At 42.2% G+C, this 21699-nt stretch overlaps 1 protein-coding gene across 3 annotated transcripts in view; it reads left to right on the top strand.

Moving 5' to 3' along the window:
- XPO6 (exportin 6) overlaps positions 1 to 21699 on the top strand; it is a 98144-nt gene that overhangs the window by 59677 nt on the left and 16768 nt on the right. For 2 of the 3 annotated variants that reach the window (XM_045542857.1, XM_045542855.1), the window contains exons 10-14: positions 5697 to 5805; positions 7075 to 7167; positions 8350 to 8419; positions 15299 to 15458; positions 19337 to 19429. In XM_045542857.1, coding sequence (XP_045398813.1) covers positions 5697 to 5805; positions 7075 to 7167; positions 8350 to 8419; positions 15299 to 15458; positions 19337 to 19429 — 525 coding nt within the window. The remainder of the gene's footprint in view (positions 1 to 5696; positions 5806 to 7074; positions 7168 to 8349; positions 8420 to 15298; positions 15459 to 19336; positions 19430 to 21699) is intronic. The other variant, XM_045542856.1, reaches the window with a different exon arrangement.

The raw sequence follows: 21699 nt of genomic DNA, 5'->3' as shown, positions 1-21699 counted from the left end.
TTTTCTCAGTTGTACTGGGGGATGGTTGTGCCTTCCCCACAAGCACTTGAGAAAGTGGAATGGACCAGCGTTTGTAGTTTCTTGGCTGACATAGGTGCTTTGTGAGTGAGTTTGGTTCTCTTCCTCTTTCTCACTTCTTTCTCTTTGTGCTCGTCAATGTAAAGTGGGTCACCTGTGTAGAAACTTATTTTTATAGGAAGATGAAGAAACCAGAATGTGTGAAGCAATCTAAAGGCATTGAGTCATGTCCTGTGAACCCCTTTGTCACGAGAATACTGGCAAGTGCTGGCCACAGGCCAGCATAGGGATTCTGGGTGACATTAGGTTAGACTGTAAACAAATGTGGGTGAGCATGAGAAAAATTACTGCTCTCTTTGGAGTGGGTTATTCTGCTTAATAAAGGGGAAGTGCCACTGTTACACGTGACATATTGATGCAATTAATAAAAGGAGTTAACTAGGTTTAGATCAGGTTCCAGTAGCTTTCTAGCTCCTGCTAAGAGAAATTCATGTTGTCATCTGCCCCAAAGAGCAAGTGAATGGGGTCTTATTTCATTGAGTTGAAAAAACTATCCAGAATTTGTTAGGTCCAGAGCTGAGAGAGACACACGAAGCCTCATGTGTAGCAAAATGCTGTTTATTTTGAGCATCTGGGTGCAAATGGGTGGAGGCTGAAAAAGGCGTCCATGAGAGAAAAGGGGAGAGCCTTGGGTTTTATAGAGGGTTTTTCTGGGGGGAGTAAATAAATTCTTTTCAAAAAACCAGGAGGGATAAGGAAAGTAAATTCCCCTCTTACATTCCATTCTTTTATCTCCCTAGGGAACAACAGGGAGGGATGACTGTTGTCCTTATCAGGAGGGATAAGAAACGTAGGTTCCCTTTTTGCATTTCATTCCTTTATCTCTCTAGGGGTCAGGCAAGGCTGTGTGCCTCATACACCCCTAGGAAGGGGAGAGCAGTGGATTTTATAGGAGGTTTGGATGGAAGTTTGGGGAGGGTGAATTCTTTAAGCCTAACAGAATTATGCTTCAGTCCTTTGTAGTTATCCGAGTTGAAATTTTGTCTATTTATTGCCTGTGTGTTTTTAATTCATTTCTTTGTTCATTTGTCCTTTATTCATATTTATTGGGCACCTACTCTTTAGTTGCCTTAACATGTATAATTTCATTTAACTTCCAGAACTTGTGAGGACTGTAGGCTTATCTCCATTGTGTATACAAGCATTTAATGTTATAAGCTTCCCTCTAAGCGCTGCTTTGTCTTTATTTATCAAATTTTAATAGATTGCACTTTCATTTGATTTAAAATATTTTCTCTTTAAATATTTCTCTTTCAGATTTCCTCTTTGTTTAATTTCCCAAGATTTGGGGACTTTTCCATATATCTTTTTTGTTATTGTTTTCTAGTTAATTTTATTAGGATCTGCGAACATAATTTGTGTGATTTTAGTTCTTTTATGTTTTTTCATGTTTGTCTTATGACCCAGTCTTCTTGGAGATTGTTTAGTGTGCACTTGAAAAAAATGTGTGTTCTGTTGTTGGGTGGAGTGTTCAGATTGGTTGCACGTGTCTCCTTTATCCCACTTGTTCTGTCAATTACTGAGAGAGGTGAATTCTCTAGGTATAATTGTGGATTTATCTGTCCTCTTTTAGTTTTATCAGTTTTTGCTTCATTTATTTTGATCCCCTGAGGTTAGTTGTATACACATTTAGTTTTCCTTTTTGATGTTATCTATTGACTGTATCTCTCTATATGGGTATTTTAATGGTTGCTCTGGGTATTATAATATATATATTTAACTTTTCACATTAACATTTCACCACAAGTATAATATGGAAACCTCACCACCATATAGAATCCTTTACCCTCCCTTCTTTATATTGCAGTTGCTGTATGTTTTCCATCTATACACTTTGAAAACCCCTCAGGCAACATTCTATCTATCTATCTATCTATCTATCTATCTATCTATTTGAGAAGGGGGTCTTGCTCTTCCTCAGGCTGGTCTCGAACTCCTGAGTTCAAACGATTTGACCGCCTCGGCCTCCTAGAGTGCTAGGATTACAGGTGTGAGCCACCGGCCAGACACCATTCTAAATTATGCTTTTACCCATCATCCATATTTTAAAGATCTTAGGAGAGGAATAGTCTATTATATTTACTGAGACAGTTGCCAGTTCTCTTGCTTTTCCTGCATTCTTGAAGTTCCAGGTTCTTTCTCATATCATTCACCTTCTCTGCTAGTCAGCTTGTGCTGCCTTAACAAAACACCACAGGCTTGGTGGCTTAAACGACGGTTTATTTTCTCACAGTTCTAGAGACTAGAAGTTCCAGATCAGGGTGCTAGCAGATTCAGTTTCTGTCCTGGGGAGAGCTCTCTTGGTGGCTTGTCTGTGTTCTCATGCAGTTTTTCTGCTGGGTATGCGTGGAGAGATTGCTCTCTTGTGTTTCTTCCTCTTCTTATAAGGGCATCAGTCCTAGTGGATTAAGGTCCTACCCCATGACCTCACCTAATCTTTATCACCTCTGCATAGGCCCTGTCTCCACATACAGTCACACTGAAGCTTTAGGGATCAACATAAGAATTGGAGGGGGGGGGCCCTGCCGCAACACAATTCAGTCCGTAGCCTTCCATCTGAGGACTGTTACTATAGCTGCTTTAAAGTCATTGATAATTCTAACATCTGTGTCATCTTGAGGTTGGCATCTGTTGATTGCCTTTCCCTTGAGAAATAGTGTCTCTGTTCTTTGTCAGGTAATTTTTGGATCCTTTTACCTGTTTTTTCCACCAGTGTTAGGCATGACTTTCCTCTCCACTGCCACCTTGTGGTCAAAGGTGGGTGCTGCATGGTGCTACAGACATCACACCCATGATTTAGGCAGCAGGAAGGAGAAGTGGGATAGCCTGGGCTAAAGAAGCTTTCCCAAGTCCCACCCGGTGACTTCTTCTAGTGCCTCACTGACCACCCTGTCTATCTGCAAGGGAGGCTGAGAAATGTGGTCTTTCAATTGGCCTCAATGCCAGTGTTCTCTCACTAAGGAAGAAGGGGAAGATGGGTTACTGGGCAGGCCAGAGTATCTGCCATACCCATGTATGTCCCCAGCTCCCACCACATACTTTGGGAGTTCAATTATTTATATGCACTTTAGCTTGGGGTTAATTTAAGTGCTATATTTTTGTTTTTCTACAGCCAGAGTTGCCAATTGCCAGTTAGGATTTTAGGTCTAATTTAGGATTATCATTTGCATTTATAGCTTCTAAATTTCCTTTTAGGTTAGCAAGACAACTTATCAGTGACAGAATCCATCCATCCTCTGGTCTGCAGTTGATTTTTCTTTCCTAGCAAAATTGTGAAAATGTGGTTTGTCATAGCAATGTATAGCATGAAATTTCTGTAACTTTAGTAATTATGTCCTGAATAAATAGCAAATTTAAGCATTTGATCTTACTTTTTGTGAATTCTCTGAAGTAGGATTTTGACTTTAGTGGGTGATTTTTCCCACAGATGTTGCCAATTTTATTAGGAATTTTTCCTGCCAGCACTCTTTCCTGGGACATGCTCAATTGCCAAGGACATGCTCTAGTACTGGCATTTGTTAGGTTGTCACATCATTTGCAAACAGTGGGGGAGTCATTGTTGAAGGTGGGGTGGGTAGCCAGTGTCTCTGTCTCCAGTTAAGAAATGAGCTATTGTGCCTACCGAATTCTGAAATAGGAGAGTCCAGGAGTATTTGTAAGTGGTCTGTAGACTGTCTCTACAGAGTCTCATCTCGGGGGTTGTAGCTCTTACTTAGATTAGGTGGACTATTTGGTCTTGGCATTTGCTGTCTTTTGGCTTTGGTTATCTTGTTGTCCAGTACTCACTGTATTAGATTGGTTGGTGTATTAGTTAGGGTCCCACCAGGAAAACAGAAAACACACTAAATTAACAGAGAATTCAAAGTAGGAAATTGATGAAATAGGTTTTAGAGGACTAGAAAAGCAAAAAGGGAACACTGAGAAAATACAAATGATAACTACAGAAAGCAGCTCCACCCGGAAGGCTGGGGGTACAAAGGAAAGAGGTTGGGGTTAGCGAAATCTAGATGATCAGAGGGGTAGGGCCCCATGCAGCCTGGGCTCAGATCTCTGAAGGGAGGGTGAGGCCCCCACCCAGCTGCTGCAGGAGCCCAGAGGAAGGGCTCCATGGAGCTGGGACCCATTCCTTTGAGGAGAGGGTGTTGCCTGGCTGCTGCTGGCTGGCACCTCTGAGGGTGTATGGTATTGGTTCTGGGAAAGTGGAAGAGCCACTTGCTGCTGCCAGGTCACTATTGCTGGGGCAGCAGTGCCAGGACAGCCAGCCTACAGGAAGAATGAAGTCCCATTGCCCCTCCTTCTGCCTTCCAGTCTTCCTTCAGTGTCCCTGTTGACAGAACCTAACAGAGTGGGGAGAAACAAGCTTTCCGTAGTCTCAGCCCCAGCACAACAAAGTATGACAGGTAGATTGGTGCTGAGAGCTCACTAACCAGTGTGGGTGGTGTGTTTAATGAGTGGGAGCAGTCCCTTAACTTGTCTTAGAAGCATTTCAGGATAGGGGAGCATTTAGGCGACATGATTTGTTTTTGCAAATGAGTGGTTTTTGGTCCTTATGGTAGCAACTGTTGCATATAATAACTTGGTATCTTCCAAGTTAGGTTCTTATCACATGTGGGAAACATCCAAACCTAGGGCTCTGAGTATTTTCTTTGAGAAATTATTCTTAGATATACAGCTCAAAGGGTCAGGGTTTCCCCAGGCTTTTTCCATTTCTTCTTTTAGTTTCTAAGTCTTCTTCAAAGTGACTTAAGATTAGGTTTTGGGGGTTGGGTAGAGCAGGCTCAAAACCCATTGGTGATTTATACATACAGAGAACGTGAGATTTTGAGTCAAGGAGCCATGGGTTTAAAATGGCTAGCTTTGTAACTTTTGGCAATTTATTTAATTTCCTCATGAGAAGAATATTGATACCATTTATACTTTACAGCCGTTAAAAGCATTGAATTACTGAATTAAGTGATATTTATCTATATTACATATAATTCCCAGGGCAACTACTAAGACAATAACTTAAAAATATATAGTAAAAGAAAGGACTTAAAAGACGACACTGGAAAATACCAATTTAACACAAAAGAAGCCAGAATAGAGGAATTGAGGAACATAATACAGAAATGGCAGAAATCCTTCCTTAGTAATGATTACATTAAATATAGTAGATTAGATTCTGCTGGTAAAAGGGAGAGAGTGGATTTAAAAAACCCTAATCCAACTACATGTTATCTACAGAAGACTTTAGATTCAGACATAAATAGATTAAAAGGATGGAAAAAGATATTCCATGCAAACAGAAACCAAAAGGAAGCTGAAGTAGCCATACTAATGTCTGACAAAATAGATTTTAAGATAAAAATTGTTACGGGAGACAAAGAAGGGTATTATGCCAAGGGTCAATCCATTGGGAAGGTATATGGTGCTTGGCACATAGTTAAATGCGTACCCCTTCTGCTGTTCCACTCACACGCTTGCTGACCCATGAACTAGGCATCAGGAATTTAGATGCTTCTTACTCATGGTAATACAACATGGACACCATTCCCTTTATATTGCAGGAGGCATCTTTGAAATCCTAGGCTAAAAGCCTCCTTTCACCTGATGTTGAATTTCTCCCTGCCCCGTAGGTACGAAGACGCCCTGGTCCTCTTGCTCACAGAGGTGTTGAATCGAATCCAGTTCAGATACAACCAGGCCCAGTTGGAGGAGTTGGACGATGAGACTCTGGATGACGATGTGAGTGGCACTCCCTAATTGACTTTACGTCATTGTCACGTTGTGATGTGAGTCAGAATGGAGACTTGGGACCTGCAACCCCTCTGCTCCAGAGACCATGCTTAAACCAGAATAGCCTTAATAGCCTTACAGTTTTGAGTTGTACATTTGAAATTTTTTTTATTTCCTACTGGTTCCTTTGGGCTTATTGACTATAAAAAATATTTTACAGGCATTTTTACCTATATGGACAAGAGATGTAAGTAGAGAAACCGTATGTACAGTGAAAAGCAGTTTAGTGAGATCTCTGTGCTTTGTATTTCCCCTCCTCACACCCTGCCTGTGCTCCCCACCCTGGGCAACAAATGATAGTTCAATACTGGTGGAAATAATTGAAAGAGATACTTATAAATAATAAGACTAGAATGAAAGGAAGTCTATTTTGAGTGTATTATACAAACTATTTCTTAAAATCAGTCTTTAGTTTATTGTTGCTGGTATACCCAACATTAATAAGGAAAATGTCTTTAGGGACAGAACTCCAGGTTTCTTTTCTTAACCACCAGGCACTTTAAAATTTTTGAGTAACTGTTAATCATTCTCAAAACAAGAGTGACCATGGCATGGTCAGGACCTTACGGGTAGGCATGTTTGGGTTAAAAAGAGCCTTGTGTACTTGGAACCAGATGGTCTGGATTTGAATCTCTGCAACCTTGGGCATGGAGGAAACAGAGCGCTGGGTCTAGAATTTCTCTGAGCCTTAATTTCCTCATCTCCCACAAGGGGAATGATAAGTCTTGCTTCTTAAACCTCATCATGGATAAGAGTCATTGGAACAGCTTGTTAAAACAGATTTTGATTCTGAAGGGTTGGGGTAGGGACCACCGAATTTGCATTTCTGACAAGCCCCCAGGGGATGCTGCTGCTGGCTGGCTGTGGCCACACTCTGCGAGGCCCTGAGTCGGTAGTTGTATGCATGGGAGTGCAGTTCATGTCAGGGGACCGATGCCTTTCACAAGTGCCTCTCTGTCTCTATTCGCTAGGGGGAAAAGTAGGTTATTCTACATGGATCCTTTGCTTTCTGAGGAGGTAGCTTTTTATGAAATCATTGTTAAAAGATATATTTTAGCTTGACCTTTTTAAAGTGCCAAATACTCTGGTTGCATCATTTTCCATTTCTTCAAAATTTTTTGTCTTGAGAGTAGACTTGAGGCAAAGGAGAGGTTGGCAAGGAAGATGGCAAGATTGTGCCTGGCTGGGAGAGCTGATTCTTTTGTGTTTCCCCCACAGCAGCAGACGGAGTGGCAGCGGTACTTACGTCAGAGCTTGGAGGTGGTGGCCAAAGTGATGGAGCTCCTTCCCACACACGCCTTCTCAACACTGGTAACTCACCATTTGAAGGGGATTGAATAGTCTAATTATGTCCCTGTACGTAGAGCATGGCGTGCATATATATATATACATATATATATACATACATATATATATATACACATATATATACACACACACACACACACATATGAATTTTTAAAAAACAGAATAATAATTACCATAACTGGCCCTCATTTATCAGATGTTAACATTTTTACAGAATATCTTGTCAACTTTTGGAATCCCTGTTTAGTCTTAGATATAATGTGAATGCTACCAATGCCTTTAATGCCTTCATCAGTATCTCGAAAGTGGCCAGGCCAAGCAGGAGCTGTCGTTTATTAAGCTATATTGCTGACAAGCTAGTCTTTGTAAAGCTTACCCTTGGCAAATTGCTAGGCCTCTCTGCGTGTGTTTATGTGCTGGAATCTTTAGTCATAAGGACTGATTTCACTCATTAAGTAGTACTCATTATTTGAAGAGATTTCATTAAATCCATCTCTTCTTCAAAGGCAAGATAATTTATTGGGGTCAGCTTTTATATTTATAGCCCAGCTTTATCTTGTGTTCTCTCGTGGAAAGTGCCATTTTACTTTGCCATTTGCCTTTCTTAAGGGCTAGTCATATTTAATCTTGTTTTTATCTTAATGGTGAGCATAGCAGCTTTAGAAAGAAAGACACAACTCAGATTATGAAGTTCTGTCTGCTACATGAGCAAGGGAAACTGATTCCGCAATAACTTGGCCTGTCTTTTCACTTTGCCATGCACTTTAGTAAGGCCTGTCTGATACTTCTCTCAAGAATGGTAGGGGTCCTCTTGGATTTGAAGGGAGATATGGCCCTGTGTCTCAGCTCTGGAAGGTGTAGGTCATTTGGGAACTTGATGTCCTCAGTTAGGCATGTAATTAATAGTCATACTCTAGTCTTCTTGGCTTTCCTTAAAAAAAAAAAAGTATCAAACTTTTTTGATACATTGTTTTTTATTCTGTGTGTTCATTGATGATCTCAATTAGAGAACTTGTTGGGAGGCACTACAGGGGAGCCACCTCTTCTCAGCTACGGGTAAAGTTTCCCAGAGAAAAGTTTTTGATGCTGCCCCTCGCCCCATAGGTACTTGTAATGTTTTAATGTTAAAATGCTGTTTAAACTTGGTTTATGATTTTTTTTAAAAAAATCTTTCTTTGTTTTCAGTTCCCAGTTCTTCAGGACAATTTAGAAGTTTATTTGGGATTACAGCAGTTTATAGTTACTTCGGGGTCAGGTAAACTGGCTAATATTTTCTAATTTAATCAAACATTGCAAAAACCATTAGACTAATATTTCATTAGTGCCACTTTTGCTGTCAGAACATTGTTCCCTGCAGCCCCCCGCTCCCCACTTGTAAACAGGGAAAATTTTAAAAGACTAATAAAGATAAAGAGAAGCTGTGGGGAAGGTAAAATAATGAGGTTATGACAGTATATTCTAAAGAAGTGTCTGGAAAAGAAGCTAATTTGGAGCAAAGAAATAGGACTTACTAAAAACTCTAGAATATTTCCTTATGTCCTTTACACCAGCAAGTACCCTAGAAAGAAAATGTCCTTAGATGTTCCTGTGATGTGCAGTTTCTTCTCTGGTTTTTAGAATCAGAAGGGCATCATAGCAGCTCCAGAGGAGGCAGAGCCATGGTGGTGCACCTGGGTAGCTCTCCTATTATACGACCTATGGGAGCCTGAGTGTAGCTGCTTGGGAAGGCTCTTGGCTGCCATTCACAGGCCCTGCCTGTTTGGGGGTTGGGGTTAGCATTTTTCGTTTTTGTTGGTAATAATAAGGATGATAATAGCTTCCTTTTGTAGAGCTCTCATTGCATACGAGGTACGGTGTTATTCACTTATGTTACTTAATTTTCCGAATTGTCCTGTGAGGTGTAAATGCTCTTACTAGTCACCCCTATTTTATAGAAGAGGAGATTGATTTTTCAGAGATGTTAATTTACCCAAGATGACATAGCTTATTGGTACTAATCCCAAGATGGTATAATGGAGAATGATAAAAAGTTGAAATAACTAAGATCTGACATTCATCTTTGCCAGCTGAAAACACCAGAAACTTAAAGACACACATGTCCTCCCCACCCCATCACCTGCTGTATGCCACTTCACAGTGCTGCTGCTTTGGTGTTTTTCTTACAGGAGTCATGCCTGGCCCTGGCTTGCAGCCCCTCTTTTGTGCGTCTCTTGTTGTTTCAGCCTCGCGCAGAGCTGCCCAGAGTGCAGCCCATCTCCTGGATGAGCTTGTTATTCATGGCAGAACCGCCAAGGGCGGCTCTTTCTGAGGCTGCCCTTCTTGGTGGCCCTTGACCGCTTGTTTCCATGACTATACTAGCTTCCAAATAATCTAATGGGCCCAAGGAGGTTGATGGGACTTGGCATGACCCAAGTGCAGGCCCTGGCTTTGTAGACAGGGTAAGAACTTTAAAAAGACACGTTTCAAAACAAACATGCCTCTAAAATGTGCTGTCAACACTAATGAAAATCATTGGTGTAGAAGTGCTACAGATGTTTGTGGAATCCATTCTTGGAATAATGGTGCCCAGGTGGTCTTTCCTTCAGGGCCACTATTCAATTTAGAGTGTGCTCAGGACCCTAAATTATGCTTGAGCTATTTAAAAAATAAAAAATAAAAAAAAAATCAAGCATATCTTCTTGCCTTCCCCCCCGTCCCCCCAAATTGACCCTTAGGTTTCCAAATTGGTGTTTTTTGTTCATTCGTTTGTTTGTTTTTTTGAGACAAAGTCTCACTCTGTTGCCCTGGGTAGAGTGCAGTAGCGTCATCGTAGCTCACTGTAACCTCAAACTGCTGGGCTCAAGTGATCCTCCTGCCTCAGCCTCCCATGTAGTTTGTACTACAGGCATGTGCCATGACACCTGGCTAATTTTTCCATTTTTAGTAGAGAACGGGGTCTTACTCTTGCTCAGGCTGGTCTTGGACTTCAGAGCTCAAGCAGTCTTACTGCCTCGGCCTCCTAAAGTGCTATAGGATTACAGTTATGAGCCCTCTTGCCGGCCCAAATCGGTATTGTAGTTGACGTTTTAACATTCTGCTGAGTCTGTCTTCAGGTGAAGATCTGCAGTGTGTCTTAAATCCTTTTTCTGAGACATAACTGATAACTCATAGTTCTCATCCTAGAGGATAATCTGGCTTATTTTTCCCTAAATGAAATACCATATATCTGGTCTCACTGAAGCCTGTTTACTCGCAATTTCATAGAGCATTTTGCTCTTCTAGATATTTATAAATCTCATCTCAACACTGATCCTTGGTATGTACTCCAGTGGCAAAAACTCTCAGGGTAGAGAAATACTTATTTCCTGTTTCAAAATGAGCTCTCTTGTCCATGACGAAGCATTCCCCCATCCCTTGGTGGCTCACAAGCCAAATTTCCAAGGCAAAGGCTATTAGAAAGTTGAAACTCTGAGTACCTTGAGTTCCCTGGTTCCCATAGTCATCTACCCCCTCAAAAACCTCCCTGCTGTAGTAGCCTCCCTGCCTCTTAGCAGAGCCATGTTCCCTTTCCCCGATAGGTTATGGCCCCTCCTTTCATTTGCATTTACCCTCTAGCCCAGCCTTTAATTCCTGGGTTTCCTGTGGAACCTGCATAAGTGGGAGTCAGCCACGATTCTTCCTCTGTCCTGGTACTGTGATCATTTATGACAATAAGGTGCACAGACATTTTGGCCGGCAATGAGACCTATAGAGTTGTGGCCCAGCACAGACCACCCGCCCAGGCCACCCCCACCCCTGCCCCTGTTGTTGTCAGGGCATTCAAATTCAGAAGATTCTGTGTGCTTCTTAATATTTCTTTCTGCTACTGCTGATCTTGTTTCTACTGCCTCAGTAAGGACCAAGGCAAAGCCTGTTGTGTTGCTGCGGCATGTAAGTTGCTGTGAGCCTCTCTCGCTCCCTGCAGGTCAGGTCGTCCTTTGCTCTTCCTGTTTGTCTTTCCTGCTGGATGTGGATTAAGAAACCTGCTCTTTGGTGGTTGTTTCTCTTATACAGCATTTATGTCCTTACATCTATGCCATACAGTATCCATTCTGTATTTGGCTTCTGCCGCTCCTCATTGAGGCAGTATTTCTATGTTAAATATTCCCTCTAACTTTTCTAGTTAGCCGTGCAAGCTTTCCTGCCTAGGAGATTGTTTCAGCTACAATATATAAGACTTTTAGACTTATATTTTCTGTTCTGCTTGGGTTCATTTATGATTTATGTGTTCTTTAGGGTATAGTACTTCAAATACTAATTTTTATACCTCTATCTCCTCCACCTTCCCCAAAAGAGAAAACTAAATTATGGGGTTTTTTGGGTGGGGGTTGCTTTTTTTTTTTTTTTTTCTGGAGACAGGGTCTCGCTCTGTTGCCCAGGCTGGAGTGCAGTGGTGTCATCGTAGCTCACTGCAACCTCAAACTCCTGAGCTTCAGTGATCCTCCTTCCTTAGCCTGAGTAGCTGGGACTACTTAGGCTTGTTTTTTTGTTTTTTGGTGGTTTTTTTTTGGATTTTCCTTCAGATTCTTCAAAAAAGAAAAAAGGTTTTTTTCCAGGGCAGTGATTTGCCAAGGAGTTATTGTTTGGATGTGGCTTAGAGCACATCTAGACAGCTTCAGAATGATTTATGGAAGGTAGGACTAGTGTAGCCATTATATTTTGTCCCTCTAAACCTATATGTACAATTATTCTCATGTGAAGGTTCTACTTTGCAGATGTTCTGTGTTTTGGGGAGGAAAGAAATCTAAGCCTTAGCCAAATAGAGGAAAATGTGGGTGGATCTGAACAGCTTTTCACAGTGGGACTGTGTCCTGCCCCCTCAAGTTTAGTTGGTGCCTTGCATGATTTTGCTGTGGCGATATTAGGTTTCTAGGCTAGAGAGTGACAGGGGTAGAGAATTTGATTAGGGGTACTTACTGCCCATGTATTTGTCTGCCTTGCAGCAGAACAGAAAAGAACCAGCTACAGTTTAGATTAACACAAACCTTAAATGGCATATGTGTGTGAAGTTGAATTTTATGGAATTACAGTTTTTTTAGGTTAGAAGTCATCAAATATCAGCAATTTTATGTGGTTCAAATAGTAGTTTAAAACATACACAGCACTTCCAAGCTGTTTCCCATTCTAGGTATTGCACTTCGCTAGGGCACATTTAGAGGGAGTGCTCAGGAGGGCAAGGATTCTCAGAAGGAGGGTATCAGGGGAAATGGAAGGGACCCAGGGCTGTGGTTAAGCCAGGAGGAGATTTGGAAGGATGTCACCCCTGTCTTTGTATCTCCCCCTGGCTGTCATGTGTCAGCGGGCTCTGGCTAGCTATGTGTTCTACCCTAGAAGGCAGGGACAATAAGGAGGAATTACAGACATTTTTTTCTTGTTTTTGACCAAGTTGTCCAAAGACGGAAGGGCCCCCTCAGGAGGCACTGGGCTCCCTAGCATTCAGTGCAGCTGTCCAGGGAGAGACTGAGGGCCAGGTGGGGATGGGGAAGTGTGAGGGCGAAAGGGGAGAGGGCAGAGCTTGGGCAGGATGCCTTCCGAGCTCTCTAAGGTCCATACTGAAATGGAAACTTGGTTTTAGGGTAGTGTTTGGGTTTGGTTTTTAAAGGAGAAACACAGAATGTTCCCCTTATGTGCTTACAATAATTAAGAACCTAGTTCTTAGGTATTCCTAAGGGTACTTAGTTGAAGGTATTAAGTACAATGATTAAGTTGAAAACTAGTGAACAGGGTAGGTCTTGGTGGGGAGGTAGAGTTGAAAGTGAAGGTTTGCATACAGGAAGAATGAGGGGCTTCCACGTGGCTCTTTGAAAGAAAAGGTGGCTGTACCTCTTTTTGGGCCTGTACTGCTCCCATACCCAATTTCAGGGTGTATGTTCCATAAGGATTAGTTTCCCACAGAGCCCTCAGGTTTGGTTGGTAAGCAAAGGAGCAACAGGGGACGTCGACTCTGGAGCATAGCCATGACTTTGAATATCTCATTGACATTCAAAAGGTATATAACCGGGAGATTAGGGCCATTGCATTCTGTGGCCCACGGAGGCAGTGTCCCTTTCGTATGACCAAGCATGACCAAAAGTACCTCTGTTTGTTCTGTGGGCTCATCTGGCTGCGGTGTGGGTGGCCACCCTCTTTTTTGGCTGGAGGAACTGGCTCTCTCTCCTTAGCTGCCCACCCGCCAGCTCTGTAGGGCAGCCTGCAGGCTGAGTCCCATTTCCTGCGCCAAGCCACTGCGTCCCTGTCAAGTGGAGGAAGGAACAGGTGACTTAGCTGGCCTTTGTCACTGCCTGTCTCCTTGTAAGGTCCTTCCTTGAGTTGCCCCTTCTTTTTGCTCCTGTTCCTTGGGATGCAGCCACAACACCCTGGGCAAAGTCCCCTCTTCTAGGGTCCTGTCTTCTTTGGGGTCTGTTCCAGGCACTGTTACTAGCCTCCTCACTTGGAAGTTGGTGTAGGATCTGAGGCGTTAAGCCTGTTACTTTATCTGCCACTTCAGTGTGAGCAAATGAAGCTCCCTGAGACTTCCTGTCCTGCTCTGGTTTGCTGTATCTAAGTCATTCATACAGTTATGGTCACTGACTCTGTACCAGGCACTGTGCTGGCTGCTGGGCATAGCCCCTCACCATGAGGGATTTCATAGTACAGAGACAGCCTTGCCAGTCACTAGTTTATCTGTTTACGGGCTTGGGTGCCAGGAGGAATGCAGGAGTGGGAGAACGGAAGAGATGATGCCCATGTGAGTCTGAGGGATATGGAGGGGCTTCCAAGGCTTGGGTGGGCAGAGAATTTAATGATGGGTGGTCCAGGCAGAAAAACAGTTTATGCTGAGGCACAGAGACACAAGGCACCAGGGGTTCTCAGTGGGTCCAGGCGACATAGCAGCATAGATGAAGGTGGTGAGGCCTTGAGAGACCTAAGAATTGACACTAGAGAGTCTCAGTTCCCCTCCTTTAGTGGGAGAGAGCCTCGGAGGGATTGAACACCTTGCTTAAGGGGAATATATGCTTAGTCTGAGTTCTGGGAAGATGGCCGTGCAGCACCGTGGGAGGAGATGCAGCACTGTGGGACTGGGGCTGGTGATGACCAGTCAGGAGGCTCTTGTCTCCTGCAGAGAGGGGAGGACTGAAGTAGCAGAGGGAGGGAGCAGGTTTGAAAAGCGTTCAGCTGGTAGTGGGGTTGTAGCTGCCCTAGGAACAGTGTTCGGACTGTCACTGCCCCTCCCTCCCACGTGGAGGAGGAGGGCTGTGTCCAACTTAGAGGGCTCTTTGCTGGCCTGAAAATTGTTGCTGTCTTGTGGACATGCGTGAAGGCAGGGATCCAAAAAACAAGGAGGTGACTGAATTGAGGATGTTCTTGTCCTTCATCTTAGCATCTTTCTGGTTCAGTTTGAAGAAATTATGTTGAAAAGTAAGATTCAGACCTTAGAAAAAGCACTAGCTCTCTGTTATTCATAATGATTACAAACACTGGATAATACTCTAGCTTAGAGGGTTTTTTTTTTAATGCAAACTAAGTTAGCCCTTATAATAGTAAATTAAATAGTAGCATTTTTTCCCATTTTAAAGATGAGGAAACAGACTTGGGAGGGTTGGATAAGGCACAGAGCCAGCAAGTGGCAGGGAATCTGTGTCCTCTGAGCCTGAGTCCTGTGCCCTTCATTCCATAGCTACCTAAAAACCTTTTGGGCTGCAATGCTGAATGCACCTGTGTTCTTTTAGCAGAGGCAGATCCTACCTGTCAGCCCATGGAGATTTCACTCTGAAACAGGGCCTTGTGCAAAAGGCGGCAGATTTAGAGTCACATAGACTTAGCTTAGAATACCAGCTTTGCCCTGGAAATGTGACCCATGCTGGGCAAGTTACTGGGCCTCCACGGGTGTGCTTCCTTGTGTATAAAAACAGTGGTGTCCTTACAGGATCCTTAGGGATCAGATTAGATTCATGGTAGCACACCCCATGCTGTCTGTCCCTCCCCCTCTACTTTAGAGCACGTGTCATGTTGGGTATAGCTTTAGGTGAAGACCGTGCCCACGTTCCCTGCTTACTACTGAGAAACAGCCCGTGGCTTGCTTTGTTTTGAGACTTGTTTCCTCCTGTGACAAACTGTCTGAGAGGTTCTGTTCCAGGACACAGGCTGAACATCACAGCGGAGAACGACTGTCGGCGGCTGCACTGTTCCCTGAGAGACCTGAGCTCCCTGCTACAGGCCGTGGGCCGCTTAGCCGAGTACTTTATCGGGGATGTGTTTGCTGCGCGGTTCAATGATGCCCACACGGTCGTGGAGAGGTAGGCTGGCAGTTACGTCATGGAGCCTTCTTCAGAGCTCAGTTAAAACTTACTTTCTTGTGTGAGGGGCAGCATATTGCCAGGTAATTTCCACTCCGGGGCCAGGTGAATCTAGGCTTTGCCTCGTACAAGCTGATAGGGAGTAGATTACCTGTAACCCCCCTGAACTTCAGGTCCCTCATCTGTAAAATGAAGTGGAAGTTGATTATGATTGATGAGATAGGGCACTTAGCACAGTGCCTAAGTGCATGGGAAAACACTCAGTATCATCAGCTGATATTTCATTGAAGATCTTGTATTAATACACAGATGGAAAGACAGTATTAGAAGAAGCCAGGTGAGGTTGATCTTCATATTTTTCCTCATAGGATAAAGAAACATTAAAAAAGCCCTACTGGCTGGGTGTGGTGGCTCATGCCTGTAATCCCTGCACTTTGGGAGGCTGAAGTGGGAGGATCGCTTGAGCCCAGGAGTTTCAGACCAGCCTGAGCAAGAGCGAGACCCCGCCTACAAAAAATAGAAAAATTAGCCAGGCATGGTGGCGCACACCTGTATTCTCAGCTACTCGGGAGGGTGAGGAAGGAGGATCGCTAAAGCCCAGGAAGTGTGAGGTTGCAGTGAGCTGCGATGACGCCACTGTACTCTAGCCTGGGTGATAGAGCGAGACCCTATCTCCAAAAAAAAAAAAAAAAAAGCCCTACTGATACTGGGACACCAGCACTATCCAAGTAGGCAGCCAGATGGCAGAGCTGGGTTTTTTGTGTTTTCTCCAGTCCTGTAAGGGCCCTCAGGAATGAAAGCTGGGCAGTCCCCAAGGTTGGCCTGACCTTTTTGGCACCAGGGACTGGTTTCGTGGAAGACAATTTATCCACAGCCGGAGGTGGGGGATGGTTTTGGGATGATTCAAGCGCATTACATTTATTATACAATCAAACCTCTCTGCTAATGCTAATCTGTATTCCCAGCCGCTCGCCAGCACTAACATCACCACCTCAGCTCCACCTCAGATCATCAGGCATTAGATTCTCATAAGGAGCCACAACCTACATCCCTCACACGTGCACTTCACAGTAGGGGCTCATGCTCCTACAAGAATCTAATGCTGCCGCTAATCTGACAGGAGGCGGAGCTTATGCAGTGATGTGAGCGATGGGGAGCAGCTGTAAATACAGATGAAGCTTCACTGGCTTGCCTGCCGCTCACCTCCTGCTGTGTGGCCCGGTTCCTTACAGGTCACGGACACTGGGGGTTGGGGACCACAGCCATATAGGGTTTACAGCTGCATTTGTTGAGGAACATTTCATTCTATCCACTGTACACTTAAAAAGTCAGGTATAAATGATAAGATTTAGATCATTGCAAAGTAAGTGATAGATTGGTTAGGTCAAAACTAGTAGATGTGAATCCAGCCAAAGCCAAGACACTTGATGCTTTCATTGGCCTGTAGCCAGATCACTGGTAACGTATGGAGGGGGAAAAAGAGCCTCAGATTTTTTGTTAACTGGTACATCTTCTGCTCAAAAGCAGAGATAACTAAGACTTTAAATCCCTTAAAGCCAAATTAATAATAAAAGCAGCATACAATAGTAGGAAAATTTTAGAAGTGTTTTACACATTTTATTTCATTTCATTCTATACTTTGAGAGACAGGTATTACCATTTTATTGTTGAGTAAACCATGTCTCAGAGATGGTAAGTACCTTGCCGCAGTTCACACACTTCCTGAGAGGAAGCATATGGATTTTTAGACCAGTTTCCTGAGTCCAATTGTTGTGCTCTTTCCAAACTGCAGCGTTTCTACCTCCAGATTCTGTTTTTTCCTCCTCTTCCTGTGCTAGGCCTGTTTGCACTGATGGTTGTTAGCAGGGATGGGACATGTCTTTCTGTCTGAAATCCATAGAAAAGAGACCATTATTTGAATTTACTCTGTTAAGCAGCATAGATAGGTCTTCCAGTCTTTTCAACTTTGTAGTGAGATGGTATTTCAGAGATCCTGAATCATTTTATAGGTCCTTATTACATACATCTTTCTGCACTGCTTCAACTTGAAAGCTTAGTGCTTAAAGATACTTGGTATTTTGTCTTCATGTAGAATAAAGTGTGAGAGAAGGCTCTTGTTACGGCTACGCGATCTTAATAGCTAGTGTGATTAGTAGAGTTTCATTTAACTAATGTTTTTTCACATAAAAACATAGCTAATATTAAAACTGTTAAACAGAAATATTAAAAGACACATATAGAAGCCTATTTTTAGTGCAGCACAGGATTTAAAGAGCTAAACACCACGTGCACATCAGTATGTTGTTTACTGATAGTAACTGTTTTGATCCCTAGTTATCACCAGGACTTCCTAGGACTTCAGGTTAAGAACCATGGCTCTTTCATCCTCACTTTCTTGACTGCCTGGAAGTTCCCCTTTCTGACTGCTCCTCAAGCCTGACCAATGTGGCTCAAGCATGGGGTTTTCTATTTGGAGTAAAGTCCTGCTTTCTGTCCCCCATCAGAAAGGCGTATTTTTCAGAGTGCCTCATGCTTTTCAGAGATGCTGTCTTCCAGGCCCCTCTTCACACCTGCACAATCTGTTTTCTGGGTAGGACCAGGCAATTTGCATTTGCAACTAGTTCCCCAGTTGATTGTTAAACTCAGAAAAACAAATACTGTCTTCCCTGGCATCAGCCTTGGATCTGGTCCCAGGTTTCTGTACAGAGTAGGCAAAGGGAGAACTTAGCCAGCTCTTGGATTTTTTCCCCCTTTCATTCAGAAAGGAATGTCTTTCTGTTTCTAATGAGAGAGGCATTTCCTATTTCCTAATAGAGCTGGTTGTTAATAACTGTATTTAATGTTTACTTACATACAGTGAGCCCTTGAGCAACCAGTAGGCTCAACAACTTGCTTCTGAAAGAATTGTACTGGAACTTAAAAACACTTCAGTTTATTCTAGGAACATTTTCTCCTCTCATTTTCTTTTCTTTTCTTTTTTTTAATTTCAACATATTATGGGGGTACAAGTGCTTAGGTTACATATATTGCCTTTGCCCCACCCTCCTCTCATTTTCTTTCTCCACAGTTTTATCACAAACATTTTCACATCTTCAGAAAAGTTAAAAGAATTGTATAGGGAATACCTGTATACCCACCACTTAGATCTTACAGTGGATAATTTGCTATATTTTATTATATCCACCTGAAATATTTCCTTTTAAAAATGATTTTAAGTAAAAGCTAAGATGGTTTCTTCATTGTAAATTTTATCGAAAGGTCCATGTCAACCTATTTAGGTAAACTATCAAAAGAGCACGTCTGCTTTTTAAATGCTATTATTCTCATTTATAAAAGCAGTATGTATCTTCATAGACAATTTGGAAATACAGAACAGTAGGGAATGAAAATCATCCATAGTCTACTCACTTCATCCTGCCCCCAAAGCAAGTAGTACTAGCAAGCGTATTCTGGTGAAAATTCTTCCAGCTTTTCTTCTGTTAGCAGATACACATTTTGAAAACAAAATTGGATATATTTTGTATATATATTTGTTACAGCCTTTTCATGTTGCAAGTATCTTGACTATTTGTCATTAACTATTCTAACCATAGTTTATATTGTATATATTGTATTACATCCTCTGTAGTAGATATTTATATTGTTTTCAAAATTTTTGACACTGTAAATAATGCTTTAGTTAATATGCTTGAATTTAAATCGTTATGCACATCTCAGATATTTTCCTTGACGTAAAATTGAAGTCTCTAGTCTTGATTTTTTTTTTTTTTTTTGTATGAAATAAAGTCTGTCCTTGGGACCTGTGTTGGTACTTTGTCTATTTTGCTGTTTTAGTCCACAAGCTGAATGTTCTTGTTTACCTGCTTCTTTGCCAACAGGTTGGTCAAAGTTACTCTGTATGGATCTCAGATAAAACTGTACAACATTGAAACTGCTGTGCCATCAGTATTGAAGCCTGACCTCATTGATGTGTAAGTCTAGAGTTTGGTGTTTGTGCATTCTCAGAAAAGACCTTGTCCCCCACCTCCAAAAGATTTCATAGAGAAGAGGGAACATGAATAGGGAAAAAACTCTTAAACTCCAAACCTAGAGAGATTGTTTGATTGTATGTCTCAGGGTTGGAGAAAGTGGAATTAGGCAGATGAGAGCTGGAGTGGACGTTCTGTGGAGTAGGCATTTCAGGAGGAAGGAACAGTACAAGCTGTGACAGAGTCACGCAGTTAGGGAGGTGAGCACTTTGTGTGGTGGGAGATGAGACTGGGTAGGTATATGGGGACTAATGTGGAAACATCCTGAATGCCATGAATCTTACCCTGTAGACGATTGGCTGAAACTGTCGGGTACAGAAAAATACTTGGGAAACATGTTTTCTCAGAGATTCTGATTTAGCAAGATTTGCGTATTAAGTGGAAACCTCAGGTTATTTTGAAGCAGGACATCCAGGGAGCACACTTTGAGAAACTCTGCAAACAACATGCCATTAGCAAAGTGACATATGGAAGGGATGGAAGGGCAGGAACTGGAGATGGGGCTGTGTCCCAGATACTACACTGCCCAGAAGCAAGGCTTGCTCTAGACTAGAGCCAGGGGGTTGGAAACTATGGCTTGTGCCAAATCTGGCCCACTGCCTACTTTTGTAAGTAAAGTTTTATTGGAGCATGGCCACACTTATTTATTTACATATTATCTATGGCTGCTTTTGCACCATAGCAGCAGAGTTAAGTATTAACAGTTGTGATAGTATGTGGTCTGCAAAGCCCAAATTATTTATACTCTGGTTTTTATAGTAAAAGTCTACTGTTCCTGTTCTTGGAACATTCTTGAGCTGCAGATTAGATAAATGATGAAAAGGGAATCTTATTTACTATGGTGGTTTTAAACTTTCTTTTTATCTTGCTTTCCTTTTTGAGTATTTGAGAAACCTGTGAAGCTTCTCCTGAGAAAGATGCCAGTTTGCTTACAAACACAGTGTGTGCAAATTCCAGGAAGTTTTAGAGCCCTTCCTGTCAACCTGTGGAGCTCTATCAGTGTGCTAGATTGACTGAAATTCTCAGGGTCCAAAGGCTAACTTTGATGTCTTTGTTCCTTAGTTTTGGTAGTTAGAACTTAAGGGTACAATAATCAACGAATTCTCAATATAGAATACAAAACAACTACCTGGTCACTATGTATTTCAAACTCCCAATATCTGTATTTTCTTACTTTAAGGTACTTAGTACCTTTTCTTATTCAACATCATATTTGAAAAAAGTTCAAACCTATGGAAAATAGAAAAAATAAGAGAATAAACACTGTTAGACCTAAGCCTAGAATAATCAATTATAAATATTCTACCACATTTGCCTTTGTTTCTTGTGCTTTCTCTCTGTACATATGTACATAAAAATTTTTTTGCTGAACCATTTGAAAATAAACTGCAGACAACATATCACTTCATCCATAAATCATTCAGCGTGTATCTTCTTGGGGATAAGGTCATTCTCCTACCCATTGTCAATACTCAACATAATTTAATGGGTACAGTAATGTGCTTTAATATCTAGTCCATATTCAGATATCTCTAATTGTTCCAGGAATGTTCTTCATATCTTTTTGGGGGGCAGGATCCAAGGTCTGATCATGAACCACACATTAAATTTATCTCCTGTAATTTAAAATAGTTTCCCCAGTTGGATGTGTGTGTGCATGTAAGCATGTGTGAGAGAGAGACTGACTTATGACTTTCTGTAGATCCAGACCTTAGGTTTTTTTTTTTTTTTTTTAAATAAATGTCCAACAATCTGGATATGTCTAGTTGTTTCTACCATATTAGATTCAGATTAAATATTTTTAGGGAGATTACTGCATAGGCAGTGGTGCGCCTTTTGGCTTGCATCATATAGGAGGCTCTTAATATCAATTTTCCCTATAATTATTGATGCTAAATTTGATTTTTAAAGTGGTGTCTGCCTATATCCTAGCTCTGTCTACTGAAAGGTCCTAGAAGCGGTGACACTCCAGTAGCCATCCTCTCCCTTATACCGAGGTCTTGGTTTGTAGAATACATTTTCCACTAAAAGGATCCAGAGCTTCTTGGAGAAAAGCTCCTGAGTGTGGGGCAGTGTGACTCTGGGGAACCTTGGTGACTCAGCACCTGAGGAGGTGGTGGGGGAATGTTGGGAACATGTGAAAAGGAAACAGGGACTAACTTGAAGGAGTTTTTCCTGGTCAAACTTGATAATTTGATTATCAGGAGCAAATA

Source organism: Lemur catta, chromosome 2, assembly GCF_020740605.2.
Source record: "Lemur catta isolate mLemCat1 chromosome 2, mLemCat1.pri, whole genome shotgun sequence".
Lineage (NCBI taxonomy): Eukaryota > Metazoa > Chordata > Mammalia > Primates > Lemuridae > Lemur > Lemur catta.
This window is presented reverse-complemented; position numbering and strand designations above follow the sequence as displayed.